The sequence below is a fragment of the Enhydra lutris genome, unplaced genomic scaffold (genome assembly GCF_002288905.1).
Source record: "Enhydra lutris kenyoni isolate GAN:26980312 unplaced genomic scaffold, ASM228890v2 scaffoldscaffold19, whole genome shotgun sequence".
NCBI lineage: Eukaryota > Metazoa > Chordata > Mammalia > Carnivora > Mustelidae > Enhydra > Enhydra lutris.
In genome coordinates, this window is record NW_019154103.1 from 19,828,543 (window position 1) to 19,847,282 (window position 18,740).

The following is an 18,740-nucleotide window of genomic DNA, read 5'->3' on the forward strand; positions in this document are numbered from 1 at the left end:
TTACTGGGCTAAAATGGACAGGAAGGGGCAACTTCTGAACAAACTTCTGAACAGTCACCCAAGGAGGAAAGTACAAACCTTTTGGAGAAAGAACATTGGATAAACCAGAATTCTTGTAGGGAAGCAATGAAAAGTAAAATTTTCATATGTGAAAAGGACTTCAGTAATACGTTCAGGCAGCTGGCAAAAATACCCCTGCTTGATTCATCTGGTAAGCTGAATTTGAGAATCTCCACAAAGTTTCTATTCTGTTTAAAAAAAAAAAAAATAGTTTCATCCTTGAACAGATTTTTTGCTCTCTGGTCAAGTCCCATAATTATTTTACATGAATTTTTGAGTTCATGTAATTTCTTTTTTTTTTTTAAGATTTTATTTATTTATTTGTCAGAAAGAGAGAACACAAGCAGGGGGAGTGGCTGGTGGAGGGAGAAGCAGACTCCCCAATGAACAGGGAGCCCAATGTGGGGCTCAATCCCATGACCCTGGGATCATGACCTGAGCCACCTGGGCGCAGATGTTTAACCAACTGAGCCACCTGGGCGTCCTTCATTCATGTAATTTTATGATTGATCTAATTTGTTATCCATTCAGAGTTTTCCTGTGTTCTTCTAAGTATTTCCACTCTTCCAGGTGGCTCTTTTATTACCTACATTCTATTGTAGTGAGCCGTGAAAAATAGAGCATTTCTTTATTATGCATTTAATATTATTATATAAAATATATTTATAAAAAAACTAATTATGAAATATTTAAAATATAAAGTATTATGTTAACATTATTTTAATTTATTTAAGTATAGTAATAATAAATTATATCATTTAGTGAAAATCCATGATTTTCATCTTATTTACAAATAGCTCTATGAATTAAAAAAAAGATTAAGGAGCACCAGCCACTTTAATTTCACCAAAAAAAGTGGTTGGAATTAATAAAATTAATCAATGAGAAAGCATGCATATATTCAGCATTTAAATAATGTATATTGAAAAGTAATGTTCCAACCTGAGTTTGCTAGAGTTTATTCATTCCACTAAAACAGACTGTTCTTTGAGTGTCCACATATGTGAGGAAGATAGATGACAGCCTTATTAAGTTCTTTAAAAAATGGTGTGTGTATTTCCCACAACATTGAAAGAAGAATATCTAATGGAAAGGAGTATGGATTTCTTTTTTCTTTTATAGAATATGTTAGGCTGATACCAGAATTTGCAAGGTCATTATTCAGAACTGTAACGTTTTCATTCAGGAGACTTCTCTAAGATACATCTAGCTGTTTAAATCCCATCAGAAACAATAATTGTGTATGTATAAGAGAGAGAGAAAAACAGATATCCACAGAACTCTTGAAGACTGAGAGTTAATTAAGACTGCAGGTTAAGTTTAACCTCTGAATTCATCTTGAAGGAAAATGGTCATGTGATCATTTGTAATGTGCCATATTTTTTCAGAAGAGATTACTACTATGTTAATTAATCCTGTGCTTTCTGCAGACCCAACAATGCTGCTGCAGAATTTGGCATATTGGCACAGAAAACCCACAGAGCTATGGCATATATGCAAATTTATGCATTAATTAGTTAGTAATGTGTTAGATAGGGGTTTTTCCATTCATACTAGGAGGATATTTTATTATTAAAAAGAATTAATCAGACTCCTGATTGTTTGATAGTGCATTTGGCCATCAACTTATTTTCTGGCATTGAACCAAGGTAGCCCACTTATGGGCTACTGAAGTACTATTTTGATGATCCTATCTAAAAATTGACAAGCTTTTGCATAAAAGATTTCTTAGACTGTTATATAGAACAATGCTTTAATATGCATACAGATCACCTGGGCATCATGTTAAATACCCTTTCTTATTTGGTGGGTCTGGGATGGGACCTGAGATTCTGTTTCTGTCTCAAGCTTCCAGATGATGCTGATGCCCTTGGTCCACAGACCACTTCCAGTAGCAAGGGTATAAAGAACCAGAGTTCAGGTAGAGGTAGGACAGGCTTTAATCTATCATGAATGCCTTTATCAGAAACGTAATTTTGTGTCCCTTTGTCCACTCATGTGAGATTGAGTGTGAAAAAGGCATAAAGCATCTTGCTAATATGACAGTAGTTTTGATCTCATGGACCCCCGAAGGCCTCTCAGGGACCTCCCCAAGATCCCTGGGCCACGCTTCGAGAAATGCTGGCATATAGGAAACTATACATTGTATGTTTGTGCTTATTGCAAGTAACACATCAATGTAAATAACCCAGAAAACCACCCAAAGGCTGGTAGAACAAACTCCACAACTGAATGTACAGGAGAGGCCACACTGAAGAGGATAGGAAAGGTAGAGATATAGTGGGGAGCTAAACCCTGCAAGTCTGGCCGCTGGAGGCAGGGAGCCGGGGGCATGGAGAGGGTAAGAGACGGAGTAGAGAAACCGGATCCCCACAGCATCTGCCTCTTTGAAAATAAAAGTGGCCAAATTTAACCAATTTTAGGACCAGCAGGTCTTAAAGCACGGAACTTTAAAAATCAGCAGGTTCCATGCTAGGATAGCTTACAGGGTAATGGGAAGCCAAGTCCCTGCCCTTAAAGAGAAAGTAAGACAAACAGCCTGTGGAGATAGAGCATAGGAGCAGCATTTAGAAAAACACCTGGAGCATACAGGAGGGAGAGTTATTTACCAAGCTGAGTTCTGCGAGGTACTTCTCCAGGAGCAAGGGAGCTGGCAGTCACCATTTTGCTCCCCCACCTCGCAGCATAAACACACAGCCATCTGTGGAAACCGGTGTGGCATAAGCATTCACCACCTAACTTGCTTACACCGTGCCCCTCCCCCTCCAGCTGGGTCTGCCTCAGTCCCAGCACTGTGGGTCCCCCTCCCCCAGATAACCAGTGCAAACCTTGCCAATACCGTATCTCCCAACTCTGCCCTTTGCATGGCCTGAATCCTGGTGACAGTAACTTGTCAGCTTCCTTGGAACACACATAGACCTTGTTAAAACGGCACCCCCCACTGGCACACACTTTACAGAGTAGACCAGGTAGGCCTCAGTCTCCACCACAGCTGCACATCCCCTGTGGAAGGGGACCAGCCTGCCCCCCTTGGCACTGCAACCCAGCTTGCTTGTGCTTTCCGGAGTGGCCCCAGCTGGGTAGATCTCTGCAGGAGCTGTAAATCCCCTGTGGAAGAGAACCAGCACCACCTTGTTCAAAGTGCGAGCCCCACCCACTACTTTTAAGAGCAAGAGACCTAGCTCACTTTCCTAACACACAGAAACAGACACAGAAAGTTAGACCAAATGAGGAGCCAGAGAAATACGCCCCAAATGAAAGAAGAGGACAAAATTACAGTAAGACACCTAAGTGAAACAGCTAAGTAATATGCCTAACAGAGAATTTAAAGTAATGATCATAAAGATACTCACTGGACTTGAGAAAAGAGTGGAGGACATCTTAAAAAGAATAATCAGGGACAAAAAAAGAAACAATCAGAGAGGAAGAACCCAATAATTTTAATTAAAAATATACTTAGATGGAATAAATAGCAGGCTACAAGAAGCAGAAGAACAAATCAATGACCTGGTGGACAGAGTAATGGAAAGTAATCAATCTGACCAGAAAGTGCAAAATAAAAAGAGACTTAGGGAACTCACTGACTCCATCAAGCATTTTAACATTTGCATTGTAGGTATTCCAGAAAAGAAGAAAGAAAAGCGGACAGAGACTCTATTTGAAGAAATAATAGCTGAAAACTTCCCAAATCTGGGAAAGGGAATAAATTCAGATCCAGGAGCCACAGAGCTCCCCCAACTAAATCAACCCAAGGAGGTCCACACCAAGACACATAGTAATTAAAATGGCAAAAAAGCAGTGATAAAAAAAGATTTTAAAAGAAGCAAGAGAAAAGAGGGAAACCCCATAAAGCTATTAGCAGACATTTTCAACAGAAACTTTGCAGGCCAGAGGTGAGTGGCATGATATATTCAAAGTACTGAAAGGAAAAAAATCTGCAGCCAAGAATACTCTATCCAGCAAGGCTTTCATTCAGAATAGAAGGAGAGATAAAGAGTTTCCCAGACAAACAAAAACTAAAGTAGCTCATGTCCAGTAACCCAGCCCTACAGGAAACATTAAAGGGGACTCTGAATGGAAAAGAGAGACCATGAGTAAATAGGAAACACAAACGTAGTAAAAATAAGTATATCAGTAAAACTCAAGTCAAGGAACTCACAAATGGATGTAAAGTATGATACCTGTAGACTTAAAACATGGAAAGGAGAGGAGTAAAGAATGGGTTCAAACTTGAGTGACCACTGGGGCACCTGTGTGGCTCAGTTGGTTAAGTGTCCAACTCAATTTCAGCTCAGGTCATGATCTCAGGGCTGTGAGCTTGAGCCCTGCACTGGGCTGGGTGTGGAGCCTACTTAAGATTCTCTCTCTCCTTCTCCCTCTGCTCCTACCTATTATCCCCCCCCCCAAAAAAAAAGAAAACAAAATTTAAATGACCATCAACTTAAGATAGACTGCTATAAGCAGATGTTATATACTAACTTAATAGTAACCACAAACCAAAAACCAGGAATAGATATGCAAAAAAAATAAAGAGAAAGGAATCCAAGTAAATCACTAAAGAAAGCCAACTTATGGTGAGAAAAGAGAACAAGGGAAGAAAGGAACAGAGAAGATCCACAAACACACAAAAAACCAAATAACTAAGTGGCAATAAATACATGCCTAATTATATTTGAATATATAATTACTTTAAATGTAAATGAACTAAGTGCTCCAATCAAAATCCAGTGGGTGATGGAGTGGATAAAATAACAAGAGCCACCCAAATGCTGCTTACAAGAGACACACTTCAGACCTAAAGACACATGCAAGCATGGGTGGCTCAGACAGTTAAGCGTCTGCCTTCAGCTCAGGTCATGATCCCAGGGCCCTGGGATGGAGCCCTGCATTGGGCTTCTTGCTCAGCAGGGAACCTATTTCTTCCCCTCTCTCTGTTGCTTTCCCTGCTTGTGTTCTCTCACTTACTCTTTCTCTCTCAAATAAATAAATCTTAAAAAAAAAAAAAAAAGACATGCAGTTTGAAAGCGAGGGGATGGAGAAACATTTGTCATGCAAATGGTAGCAGTATTTATATCAGACAAAATTGACTTTAAAACAAAGACTGTAACACGAGACACAGAAGGATACTATATAATCATTAAGAGGACAATCCAACAAGAAGATATAATAACTGTAAATATTTATGCACCTAACATGGGAGCACTCACATATAAAATAGTTAATAGCAAATATAAAGGAACTAATCAATAGCAATACAGTAATAATAGACTTCAACACTCCATTTATATCAGTGGACTGATCATCTAAATGGATAATCAGCAAGGAAACAGTGGCTTTGGATGACCCTGGGCCAGATGGATTTAATACATATATTCAGAACATCCCATCCTAAAACATCAGAATACACATTCTTTTCAAGTATACAAGGAACCTTCACCAGAAGATATCACCTATTAGATCAAAAAATAAATCTGGACAGTTTCAAAAAGATAGAAGTTATACCATGCATCTTTTCTGACCATAATGCAGTGAAACTAGAAATCAATCACAAGAAAAAATCTGGAAAGAGCACAAATTTATGGAGGTTAAATAACATGCTACTAAACAATGAATGGGTCAACCAAGAAATTAAAGAAGACATCAAAAAATACATGGAGACAAATGAGAATGAAAACCACAATAGTCCAAAATCTTTGTGATGCAGGAAAAGCAGTTCTAAGAAGTTTAGCAATACAGGCCTACCTCAAGAAGCAAGAAAAATCTCAAATAAACAACTAGACCTTACACCTAAAAGAGCTAGGGAAAGAAGAACAAACAAAACCCAAAACCAGCAGAAGGAAGCAACTAATAAATATTAGAGCAGAAATAAATGATATAGAAACTAAAAAAAGCACAATAGATTAATGATACCAGGAGCTGGTTCTTTGGAAATATCAATAAAATTGATAAACTCATCGAGAGAGAGAGAGAGAGGACTCAAACAAAATCAGAAGAAAAAAAAGATGAGAAATAACAACCAACACCACAGAAATGCAAAGAATTGTAAGACAATATTATGAAAATTTATATGCCAACAAACTGGACAACCCAGAAGAAATGGGTAAATTAGAAACATATAACCTACCAAAACTGAAACAGGAAGAAATAGAAAATTTGAACAGACCAATTGCCAACAATGAAGTTGAATTAATAACCAAAAAACTACCAAAAAACGTGAGTCCAGGACCCGACAGCTTCATAGGTGAATTCTACCAAATATTTAAAGAAGAGTCAATATCTATTCTCAAACTTTTAAAAAAAAATAGAAGAGGAAGGAAAATTTCCAAGTTCATTTTATGAGGCCAGCATTTTCCTAATACCAAAACCACATAAAGATACAACAACAAAAAAAGGACTACAGGCCAATATCCGTGATGAACATAGATGCAAAAATCCTCAAGAAAATATTAGCAAACCAAATCCAACAATACATTAAAAAAAATCATTCACCGTGATCAAATGAGATTTATTCCTAGGATGCAAGGGTGGTTCAGTATAAACAGATCAATCAATGTGATACAGTACATCAATAAGAGAAAGGATAAAATCATATCATTTCAATAGATGCAGAAAAAAGCATTTGACAAAAGTTCGACGTCCATTCATAATGGGAAAAAAAAAATCCTCAACGTACCTCAACATAATAAATGCCTTATATGAAAAACCCACAGTGAACATCATACTCATTGGTGAAAAATTGAGAGCTTTTCCTCTACGGTCAAATAACAGGCAGGAATGTCCACTCTCACCACTGTTATTTAAAACGTAGTACTGGACGTTCTAGCCACAACAATCAGATAAGAAAAAGGAATAAAAGGCATCCAAATTGGTAAGGAAGAAGTAAAACTTTCACTCTGCAGATGACATGATACTATATATAGAAAATCCTAAAGATTCCACTAAAAAGCTACTAGCACTGATAAATTAATTCAGTAAAGTTACAGGATACAAAACCCATTGCATTTCTGTACATTAATAATGAAACAAGAGAAATGAAGAAAACAATCCCATTTACAATTGCACCAAAAATAATAAAATACTTAGGAATAAACCTAATCAAAGAGGTGAAAGACCTGTACTCTGAAAACTATAAAGCACTGATGAAAGAAATCAAAGACGACACAAAGAAATGGAAGGACATTCGATGTTCATGGATTAGAAGAACATACATTATAAAACATCTATAGTACTCAAAGAAATCTACAGATTTAATGAAATCCCTATCAAAATACTAACAGCATTTTTCATAATACCAAAAATTTGAATGGAACCACAAAAGGCCCTGAATAGCCAAAGCAATCTTGAAAAAGAAATACAAAACTGGATTCCAGATTTCAAGTTATAACAAAAACCATACAATAGTATAAAAAACTATAATAATCATAAAACTATAATACAAAACTATATATAAAACTATAATAATCAAAACAACAAGATACTGGCATAAAAACAGACATAGATCAACAGAACAGAGAGCCCAGAAATAAACCCACAATTATATGGCCAATTAACCTTAAACAGAGGAGGCAAGAATATGAAATGGGAAAAAGACAATGTCTTCAACTAATGGTGTTGGGAAACTGGACAGCTACCTACAAAAGAATGAACCTGGATCACTTTCGTACACCATACACAAAAATCAAAAAATAAACCCCAAATGGATTAAAGACCTATATGTGAGACTGAGACCATAAAAATCCTAGAAGAGAGCTGAGGCAGTCATATCGCTGACATTGACCATAGGAACGTCTTTCTAGATACATCTGACCAGAGAAACAAGAGCAAAAATAAGCTATTGGGACTGCATGAAAGTAAAAAGCTTCTGCACAGCAAAGGTAACAACCAACAAAACTAACCTACTGAATGGGAGAAGACATTTGCAAATGACATATCCAATAAAAGGTTAGTGTACAAAATCTATAAGACCAAAACCCAAATAATCCAATTAAGAATGGGCGGAAGACACGGACACATATTTCTCCAAAGAAGACATCCCAATGCCAACAGATACATGAAAAGATGCGCAGTATCACTCATTATCAGGAAAATGCAAACCAAAACCACAATGAGCTATCACCTCAAACCTGCCAGAATGGCTAAAATCAAAAGAAACAAGCATTGGTGAAGATGTGGAGAAACAGGTTCCCTGGTGCACTGTTGATAGGAATGCAAGCTGGTGCAGCCACTGTGGAAGACAGTATGGAGGTTCCTCTAAAAGTTAAAAATAGAACTACTCTACAGTCCAGTAATCAAACTACTGGGGATTTATCCAAAAAAAACACAAAAACACTAATTCAAAGGGATACATGCACCCATTTGTTTATTATAGCAATATATGTAATAGCGAAATTATGGAAGCAACCTGTGTCCATCGATAGATGAATGGATAAAGCAGATATCTCTCTCTCTCTCTCTCTCTCTCTCTCTCTCTCTCTCACACACACACACACACACACACACACACACAGTGGAATACTACTCAGTCCTAAAAAAAATAAGATCTTACCATTTGCAACCACATGGATGTAATTAGAGGGTATTACGCTAAGTGAAATAAGTCAGTCAGAGAAAGACAAAGGCATATGATTTCACTCATATGTAGAATTTAAGAAACAAATAAAGAGGGGGGATAAAGGGACAAACCAAAAAATAGAATCTTAACTGTAGAGAATAAACTGATGGTTGTCAGAGAGGAGGGGTTGGGGGGTTGAGTGAGACAAGAGTACACTTATCTTGATGAGCACTGAGTAATATATGGAATTGTTGAATCACTCTATTGTACACCTGAAACAAATGTAACATTTTATATTAACTATACTGGAATAAAAATAAAAACCTCTCTTCCTTCTGACAGAAAAAAAGACAAGTTGGTAGAAAATTTAGGAGAAATACCAGGACTTGAACTATTTTTTATATTATTAAATGTGTTGCTATAAGAAAAAGTAACCCTTCTAAATAATCTATCTTAGTTTTAAAGAACACATAAGTGAATATTTGATTCTCATCATTTTTTTCCCTGGATTTTGTGTTTGCAAGTTTCAGTAACTCTCGTAATGAGATCTAGTGTAGTGAACCTGAATATTTACATGACTGAGTCTAAAAACTGTTTTCCATATTGCTTTCTTATATCTATGCTTAGTCAGTTTTTTTCTTATCTTTTTTAGTACCTTATAATACACCTGTCTTTTTGCCTCCTCAGCAACCGTGTTGAAGCATGGACAAGAGATGTTGCTTTCTTACTCAGACAAGAAGGCAGACCTGTGGTTAATCTTATCCCTAAGAAGACTAAAGTAAGAGTAATGGAAGGGGACTGGAAGAATACAGACAGAGCAGTGAATTGGTTAAGAAAGGAAGCAAATAATTACACTCAACCATTTGTTCTCTACTTGGGATTAAATTTACCACATCCATATCCTTCCCCATCTTCAGGAGAAAATTTTGGATCTTCAACATTTCACACATCTCTTTATTGGCTTAAAAAGGTAAGTACACTATAGTGTGCTCAAAAGTACAAGTTAATATTATAAACTGTATGTTATTGGTACTTGGCCACTGCTTCTTTGATCACTTTTAAAGACAAATTTGAAAATTCTGTAGCTTAGTAAGTCAAATATGTCCAAAAACTAGTTGACAAAAAACAAAGGGGCAATTTTACAGAGATAAAATAAGTATTAAAAATCTGATGGCTATTAAGGAGGGCACAGATTGCATGGAGCAAACAATGAATCATGGAACACCACATCAAAAACTAATGATGTACTGTACGGTGACTAACATAACATAACAAAACAATAAAAGAAGCAGTAAAGACAGGATCCCAAAAAGAGAAAAAAAAAAAGCCCTAGTAATCTACTTCTGAGTTGAACTCATTTGTATATAATGTGTCTATAAAAAAAGAAACTGGGGCACCTGGATGGCTCAGGTTATGTTTCCAAGGTCCTGGGATTGAGCCCCGGGTCAGGCTCTTTGCTCAGTGCAGAGTCTGCTCAGAATTTTCTCTCTCTCTCTCCCTCTGCCCTGTGCCCCCAGCTTGTTAGCTCTCAAATAAAAACAATCTTTAAAAAAAAGAAAAGAAACTAAAAGGCATTCTCTTAAGAGTGCCGGCGGTCTTCTCTTGGCAGAGTGCAGGTTAGTAAAAGTGACCATGCAAGTTGAAACTGTACAAAGAGATCTCAACAATCAATTGAGACAATGACCATTTTTCTAGGACTCTTAAAAACATTTGTCAAGGGGCGCCTGGGTGGCTCAGTGGGTTAAAGCCTCTGCCTTCAACTCAAGTCATGATCCCAGGGTCCTGGGATTGAGCCCCACATCGGGCTCTCTGGGTAGTGGGGAGCCTGCTTCCCCTTCTCTCTCTCTCTGCCTGCCTCTCTGCCTACTTGTGATCTCTGTCTGTCAAATAAATAAATAAAATCTTTAAAAAAAAAACATTTGTCAAAATGTTAAACTTTTATTTTGGGTTATAAATGTTCAGGGAAATGAAAAACCAGGAAAACTAATGTTGAATGCACTGTCACTGGAAACACTAGAAATATTGAGGATTAAAGTGTTTTGGGTTTTTGAAAAAAAAATCAAGAATTTGGGCAGTGCTTGTCTTCTCACTGTATAACAAGATAATGGAGCAAGCATCTTCTCTAAGTCTTGGCAGACTGTCCTATCCCTTTCTAAATGTGGATCACCTTCCAACATTTTACCCTTTGTACTTCCAATGTCATAATGTATTTCTGAGAATTCTTTTAACCTATGGATTTTTGCCAGTGTCACTTTCTCTAGATTATGTTCATCCTTCTGTGTTGCAACGAACTTCCTATTTTTATCAATGAGTTTATCTACATTAAGTTCCTCTGGCTGCATAGCTAGAATGTATCAAATGGTGGCAGTGTAGGGACACCTGGGTGGCTCAGTGGGTTAAAGCCTCTGCCTTCGTCCTAGGGTCCTGGGATAGAGCCCTGCATCAGGCTCTCTGCTCAGCGGGGAGCCTGCTTCCTTCTCTCTCTCTGCCTGCCTCTCTGCCTACTTGTGATCTGTCTGTCCAATAAATAAAATCTTTTTTAAAAAATGGTGGCAGTGTTAACATGCCCAGGTTGGCTTTTTTTTCTATGACTCTAGTTAATGTTTGATTCAGATTTCACGTACAGTGTTACCACTTTTTTATTTCTTTACTGTACATTCATCTTTATCAATCCCCTCTTTTGATTATCCATTTTTGTAAAATGCCACATGGAGTTCTTACTGGGAGATAAGGAGGCAGCCCAACTACACACTTGGCTATACATATCCATACTGAAAAACCGATTTACAGGGACCAATCACTGATAGGCTTTGAAAAAAATAACATGATTAGTCACAGATTGAGACACACACACCTGTAATATACAGGGATTTGTAGACTAAAGAGCTAGCAGTATTTGTGAAAGTTTGTACTTTATGCAGTAACTCACAGTTAATATGCTTTGGTAATTAAAATTTGTATTGTTGGGGGACTGGTATTATTTAACTCAACCTTGGCAAATGAAATCCATGCCCATCGGAGCCATGCAAACAAGAACCACCTGTGTTTTGTTTGAAAGGCATCAACTTAAATTGAATTTAAGTTGCTTTAAAAACTCTAATCAGAAATGCTGTTTAGTGAACCCTGTTTCAAAGGAAACAATGTCAAAATTGTAGATACTTCATGTCTTCTGAAAAAGTTGTAACTGGCTCCATCTTGAAAAATGAGTACTAGCCTAATGAACTGAATCAAATAACTTATAAGTAAGTAGTAAGTAGACATCTGAATATTTTAAGTTACATGACTGAAAGAAGTATATGACTTAGGTTTAGTCTTGTTTTCACCAAAGCTATAAGCATTCATATGTATTAAAAAGTTGTACTTTTTCTTAGCAAACATTTGGCTGTCTCACTAGATATTGGCAGTTTTACTAGCCAACTACTGGGAAACACAGTCTAGATTCTGAGGTTGTTGATTCTGGAATTTTGAATTGGTCACACCAATTAAAAGCTTGGATACTTTTTCTGGACTAGAATACTGTCTAATATAGCTCGTATTTTTCTTTGTCATGTGTAATTATAAAAACAATTTTCATGACTCTATATATGGATATTAATCATATCTTTTGTTGTCCCTAGGAATATTGTTCTAATTGTGTATTTGATTTACTATTTTCTTTACATACCTCTACAATCCTAAGTAATTAAGTATTGTCTTGTTCACCATACATACTTGTTGGAAGAGAGAATATTAACTACCTTGTTTTTCTCTCCTCTTTAGGTTTCTTATGATGCCATCAAAATCCCAAAGTGGCCACCTCTGTCAGAAATGCACCCTATAGATTATTACTCTTCTTATACAAAAAACTGCACTGGAAAGTTTACAGAAAAAGAAATTAAAAATATTAGGGCCTTTTATTATGCTATGTGTGCTGAGACAGATGCCATGCTTGGTAGGTGGTATATTTAATAAGCAATTAAATGAAGAAAAAGTATAATATTTTTCCAACAAACTGTGATCATGCTGGTTGTTGACTTGTATGAACTTCCTCAGACAATGTTTTACAACAGTTGCTAGGTGCTAAAGGCTTAGAATTATAAAAATCTTGACCCATATAAAAATTGGATAATTTGTATTATTAATCATGGAATAAGAAGTCTTTTCCATCTTAATTATTCATAAATTAATAAATGTGCAGGTTTGTTCGTACAAAAAGACAGGCCCATAGAAGGCTACTTATTATCTGCTGGACACAAAACCTTTTTCCTGCTTTAAACAGGAATCAGTACATATGTGACACAGGTACACATGTGACAGGTAATTGTAAGGCAGCTTAGATTCTGAGAGAGATGAGTTTAGTCACAGAATCTTGTGAATTCTCCCAGACTTGTAATAATTAGAAAACAAAACCATTCTTCCCAGGCCCTTTAGAGTTTAACTAAAACTGACATCAGTTTTTTTATGTGTATTTCTGGTCCAGTATCATACCAGTTTCCTTCCCTAGTTCAGCTCAAAACCCTACCTGCTTCCATAAGATGAGTGTCAAAAAAGTGTTTTGCCTACTCACTTGTAGAGTTAATGGCATTTTCCACTTTAGATTAAAGAACCCTTGTTTTTTTTTTTTTTTTTTTTAATCAATTTTTTTAAAAAATTTTTTTTTTTTTTTTTTTTTTTTTTAAATCAATTTTTCTAACAAGTTATTTTCATAGTTTGCTATACTTCGGAGTGGAGCAGACCATATTAGTGAAGTGTGGGAAGCACACTTCTGTACAAAGGTAATTTTGAGAGTGAACGGGTGGCTGATTCTTAAAAAGCATTATTGGGCAAAAATAGAAAAGTATAAAGCAGAAAGCAAAAAAAAAAAGGTGTATTATTTATAATATATCAAGTATAATATGAATTAAAAGTCCTAAGGGTTTTCTAAATACTCAATCTTAAATGCATTTGATATTTAAAGCAAATTTCTTTAATCCTGAATCCACACAAATGTTGAATTGTTTTTCAAATTTTCTGATGTTAGTCAGTATTCACCCATTGCACCCTGGAAATCACTTTGGAAAGCTTGCAGTTATCCATTCATCCGTATCTACTAAGGTAAAATATTATATATATAATGTTGCTGCAGGGAGTATGGGAATAGCTCTTGAAGTCTCTTAGATAAAAAAAAAAAAAATGCAGCAGCTCACTTCAACTACAGAGTTTATGAAATAGGTCATACCTTGTTATATCCACACTAGTCTCACCTCCAAATAGTATTTCTCACTGTTCACTGTATTTGTTCTACAAATATTTAGTGCCCACTAGCCAGCTATCAGGCACTATCTGGGGCATTGGAGGTACTAATTGAATATTATTAAGAAATCACACTTTAATTAAAAACACTAAGTTCTTGCTCCACCTCAGGGTCTTTATGTGTGCTTTTCCCTGGGCCTGGGATGCTCTTCCCTTTGCTGTTTACATGGCTGGTTATTCTCAGTCTTTAGCTCTCAGTTCATATATCTCCTCAGGGATGTCTTCCCAGCCACCGCAAGTTAGTATACCATCCTACCTATTCTCTGCCTTGTCATCGTGATTATTTACATCATAATTGTCAATTATTTTGTCTATTTGCTTGTTTACTGTCTGCTTCCCTTGAGCAACGGAGCCTCATGAGAGCAGGGATTTCAGTCTTTTTTTTTTTTTAAAGGATTTTATTTATTTATTTGACAGTGAGAGATCACAAGTAGGCAGAGGCAGGCGAGGGGGGTAGGTGGAGCAGGCTCCCTGCTGAGCAGAGAGCCCGATGTGGGGCTTAATCCCAGGATCCTGGAATCATGACCTGAGCCAAAGGCAGAGGCTTAACCCACTGAGCAACCCAGGCGCCCCAAGGGATTTCAGTCTTAACCAAGATCATGTCCCAGGTGCCTCGCTTTGGATCCATGGCGCCTGGCACATAGTAAGAACTCAGCAAACATGTACAAGATGAGGACAAACACCAGCCCTTGTAATGTGAGTTGCAACTACGGCTGTAGAGGCCTTGGAGGACAGCGATTCAGTCTACCTGGAGGAGCAGGTAGTGTTTCACCAGGGAGATAATGCTTGAGCTAGGTCCTAGAGGAAGAATGGGAATCTGCCAAGTAGAAGGTGGGAGAAAAGGCATTCCACACAGAAGAAAGCAGACAACGTACAGAGGCAAGAAAATCTAACCTAATTATGACTAGTTTAGGAATTCTAAGTCGTTTAGGACTCTACGAAGTATAGGTCTAGAGGGTAGTTGAGGGTGCTGAGCTTACTGAAGAATTAGACAATGGGAAGTTTTGAAAAAGTTTTAAGTTGGGGTATGACATGATCAAATATTTTAAAAAGACAGCCACCCCAATGGTACAAGAGTTAGAGAAGAAAGAGGTATAGGGGCAAGACCAATTTGGAAGCCACTATATTTGTCCAGTTGAAAGATCCTGATGGTCTGTGCTTTGTAAATAACTCCATAGAACAGTGGGTCTCAGTTTGATGGGACCTCAGAATCACCTGTAGGTTTTATATTCATAATACAGACCCCTGTAGGCCAGGATTGGGGAACTGGCAAAATAGGGATGATTCTTCTCTCTGGACTGTGCCTTCCTGTGATTCTCTTAATTACAATGAGGAGGACACTAAGAGACAGGGACTGGTCAGAGGAATTTTACTGTCCAGTTATTCCCTACCCAAGAATATGCTAAGCCTGACCTGCCTATTGGGGGTGTGGGAGAAAGGGTAGCAGGGAGGAGGATTCTGACCTCCCATGGGGCATAAATTGTGGCTTGGTGGTAATATCAGTCCTTTCATTGGGACACACCACAGCGCTGACATCTAGAGTTGTCTTTCTTTTTTCATTTAAGTCACTAAGGGGAAAAACATTTTCCCCAATCTCTGATAGGAACATAGAAACCAAGCCAGCGTCATCTCCAAATATCACTACTGTATTTTCTCATTCCTCTGTCTTGTCTGTCAGGTGAAGAGCAGGCACATGAAGTGTGGCATAGCTTACTTAAGAACACCGGCTGACATTCAGATGTTAACAATCACCCTCTTGCGAGGTCGAGTTGTTATGAGCTCACTGTGATAGAACACAAACTAAAAGCTAATTAAGGCTTATCTTGATTCGTGTTGTAGGAGAAATTATTTTAGCTCTTCGCCAGCTAGATCTTCTTCAGAAAACTATTGTCATATACACCTCAGACCACGGAGAGCTGGCCATGGAGCATCGTCAGTTTTATAAAATGAGTATGTATGAAGCGAGTGCCCACGTTCCACTCTTGATGATGGGACCAGGAATTAAGGCCAACCTACAAGTACCCAGGGTGGTTTCTCTTGTGGATATTTACCCGACTATGCTTGGTAAGTAAAACAATCCTGTAAGTATTTATTTGTAATAACGTTGGAAAAGGAATAAGTGAAGTAGGGAGGGACTTGGCTGACCTGTTCATAACCTTGAGCAATTCTTTTAACTGTGAGTCAGATCCACATCTGAAAAAATGAGGATAACTCCTCAGGTTCCTGTAGCATACAGCCGTTTTTCCCTTCAAAAGATTTAGTCATGGCATGGCTATAACATAAGCCACAGAAGATATTCAGGTTCATAACCTCACAGATAGGATTTGCTCAACATGTGATTCTCTGCCACCACCTCTCAGAAGTGTAAGTAGTTCCCTTCTGGATTATTTTATCCACTTGGAAACTACGAATCTTGTACAGTGTTAGAAAAGCCTCTTAATCTAACGTATGAACCCATTTCTCCTCAGAATCTTTAGATTATTCTGTGCTAAGAGCTTCACTAGCTTCTTAATGTCTATAAACAGAACCATACGTCTAGAACAGCAACATATGGATAGGGGTAGTTAACAGTTTTGTTGAAGGTAATAGAACAACACCATCAGTAAATTCAGAGGAAATTATACAGCATTGTTAGCCTCTATCTAATTTAGCAGACTACTTTAAATTCAATAACATTTAAATACTGAAATTCTTCTGTTCTAAGGCACCATCAATTACAAAAAGTACCATCTATTTATAAATAGATTTTAGTAAAAGAAAACACGACATAATATATATATGCTTCATATGTATATATTGAAATGTGAAAGAAACATGTATCTGAAAACTAAAGACGTTAAGAAATTCCTTTTTTATCTCCTTCCTTCTGCTACAAAGTCCTTCCCTTCATTTAACTGAAGACTATTCCAGGGTCTTAAAATTCTTCAGGGTTAATTTTTTTCAATGCCTTTTCACTTTCTCTTTTATTTTATATCACTTCTTGTATATTTGAACACAATTCTTTGTTGTTCTTTTGCCTGATGGTATTTTTAATCTCTTCAGTTTCTTAGTTGTCATTTGCTGGTTCCCCTATATCTCAAAGCAATTATCACACTTAGCTGTATCTCTGCCACTTTCTGGCTCCCTCACTTTTCAGGCAATCCTGACTACTTCCTCATTTCTGTTTGATAAGAAGTGTATGTATGATTATGTATGTTTGTGTCTCTCTTATTATAACCTTTATAGTTTTAGGAAACGTGCCTTTTTTTTTTTTTTTAAGATTTTATGTATTTATTTGACACAGAGAGAGAGAGAGAAAACAAGCAGGGGGAACAGGAGAGGGAGAAGTAGGGTCCCTGCTGAGCGGGGCTTGATCCTAGGACCATGGGATCATGACCAGAACAGAAGGTGGATACTTAACCAACTGAGCCACCTAGGTGCCCTTAGGAACAGGTGCTTCTTGATGGTGGCATCTCTTTGTAGTTTCCTCCCCTAGTTTTTCCTCAGGTAGAAGTCCCCCCCCCCCACCCCATTTCCAAATTTGCTGAACTCTTTAGCCTTGTTCTGTTTTCTAGAAGGACAGTGACCAGAACTGCAAACCAATCACGAAAGGTTGGGCTGATTCTTTCTCAGTATCCCCTTGCTGTATTTGCTAGTGGTATTTGACATTTTGCCTGTCTTTCTGACTCTAGCAGCTCAACTGACCGTTATGTACAGGGCGCTATCTGCAGTGAGTCCTACTCTATCTATGCTTCGTCAGCCTATCACCTGATATGTAAGGTGATTATTATGCATATTTCAGTGATTTTTCTTTAAATGTTGTTTTATATTTGCCTACAATGCAAATTTTTCTTCTCTACATTTTTGATCCACCATTAACACTACTTGCCATTTTATACATCATAAGAGTTAAAAGGCATCTGCAAGATTTCCCAGTGTATTTAGCTAACAGATTATATAAGAAAACACTAAATAAAACTGCTTAGGTTGAGGGAATTTATTATCCACCTAGGAGACTACCTGCCTATCCCTGGATTTGTGTTGCATGACAATAAGCATTTCATTAGCCAAAACCAAACATTCCCAGAAACTCCTCCCATTCCTTCCCTACTCTTCTGGAAATTATGTAGGTGCTCTCCAATTTCTTTTTTCCTGCAATTGGTTAATTATTACAGTTTTCTAAAACTCACAGTTCTATGTAGATTTTTACTTATTTTTATCTTTCACTGATTGTTCGTTATAGACTTCTGAGTCACATTTCCCTACAGAATATATTAACAGCATTTACATCATGTGTTGATTAGATCTGCCCAACTAGAGTAAAGGAAATTAAGCCAAAAATCAGTGTCTCTCTAATTCTAAACTGGAAATTAGCCTCTTCAGGCTTAGCACAGCTTGTAATATGTTTCATTACAAATATTTTTATCACCAAAAGGGAAAAGTTACATTTATGTGTTTGGGGCAGGAAGGAGAATATCCGTGCATGGGTCTTTTTATATAAAGCACTGAAACATCCTACTGACCAGATGTTAACCAGAGATAAGGTAGAAAGAGAATGATGAGGGGGTACAGCAAGAATCTTATGTTGGAGCCAGGAAACAGCATGGTAATATTATCATTTATCTAAAATTAACCTTTTTGCAAATGATAAAGCGTTAATATTAATAGAGCTCTTACAAATCTATAGGAAAAAGAGAAATACCCTACTCAAAAAGTGACTGAAAGATAGAAACAAACAATTCACAAGAGAAGATACCCAAATGGCCAAGATATTTTAAAGGTTCAAACTCGGTATTCAGAAAAATATTAAAACAAGAAGATACCAATTTTTTTGCACGTATGAAGTTTTCAAAGATTAAAAAGAATTAGAAAATCTTAT

At 37.1% G+C, this 18,740-nt stretch overlaps 1 protein-coding gene across 1 annotated transcript in view; it reads left to right on the plus strand.

Moving 5' to 3' along the window:
- The window catches only part of LOC111148369 (arylsulfatase family member K), a 43,633-nt gene that overhangs the window by 15,441 nt on the left and 9,452 nt on the right, over positions 1-18,740 (plus strand). Inside the window, exons 4-6 of the mRNA XM_022504869.1 lie at positions 9,299-9,581; positions 12,371-12,542; positions 15,722-15,946. Of these exons, the coding sequence (XP_022360577.1) occupies positions 9,299-9,581; positions 12,371-12,542; positions 15,722-15,946 (680 nt within the window). The remainder of the gene's footprint in view (positions 1-9,298; positions 9,582-12,370; positions 12,543-15,721; positions 15,947-18,740) is intronic.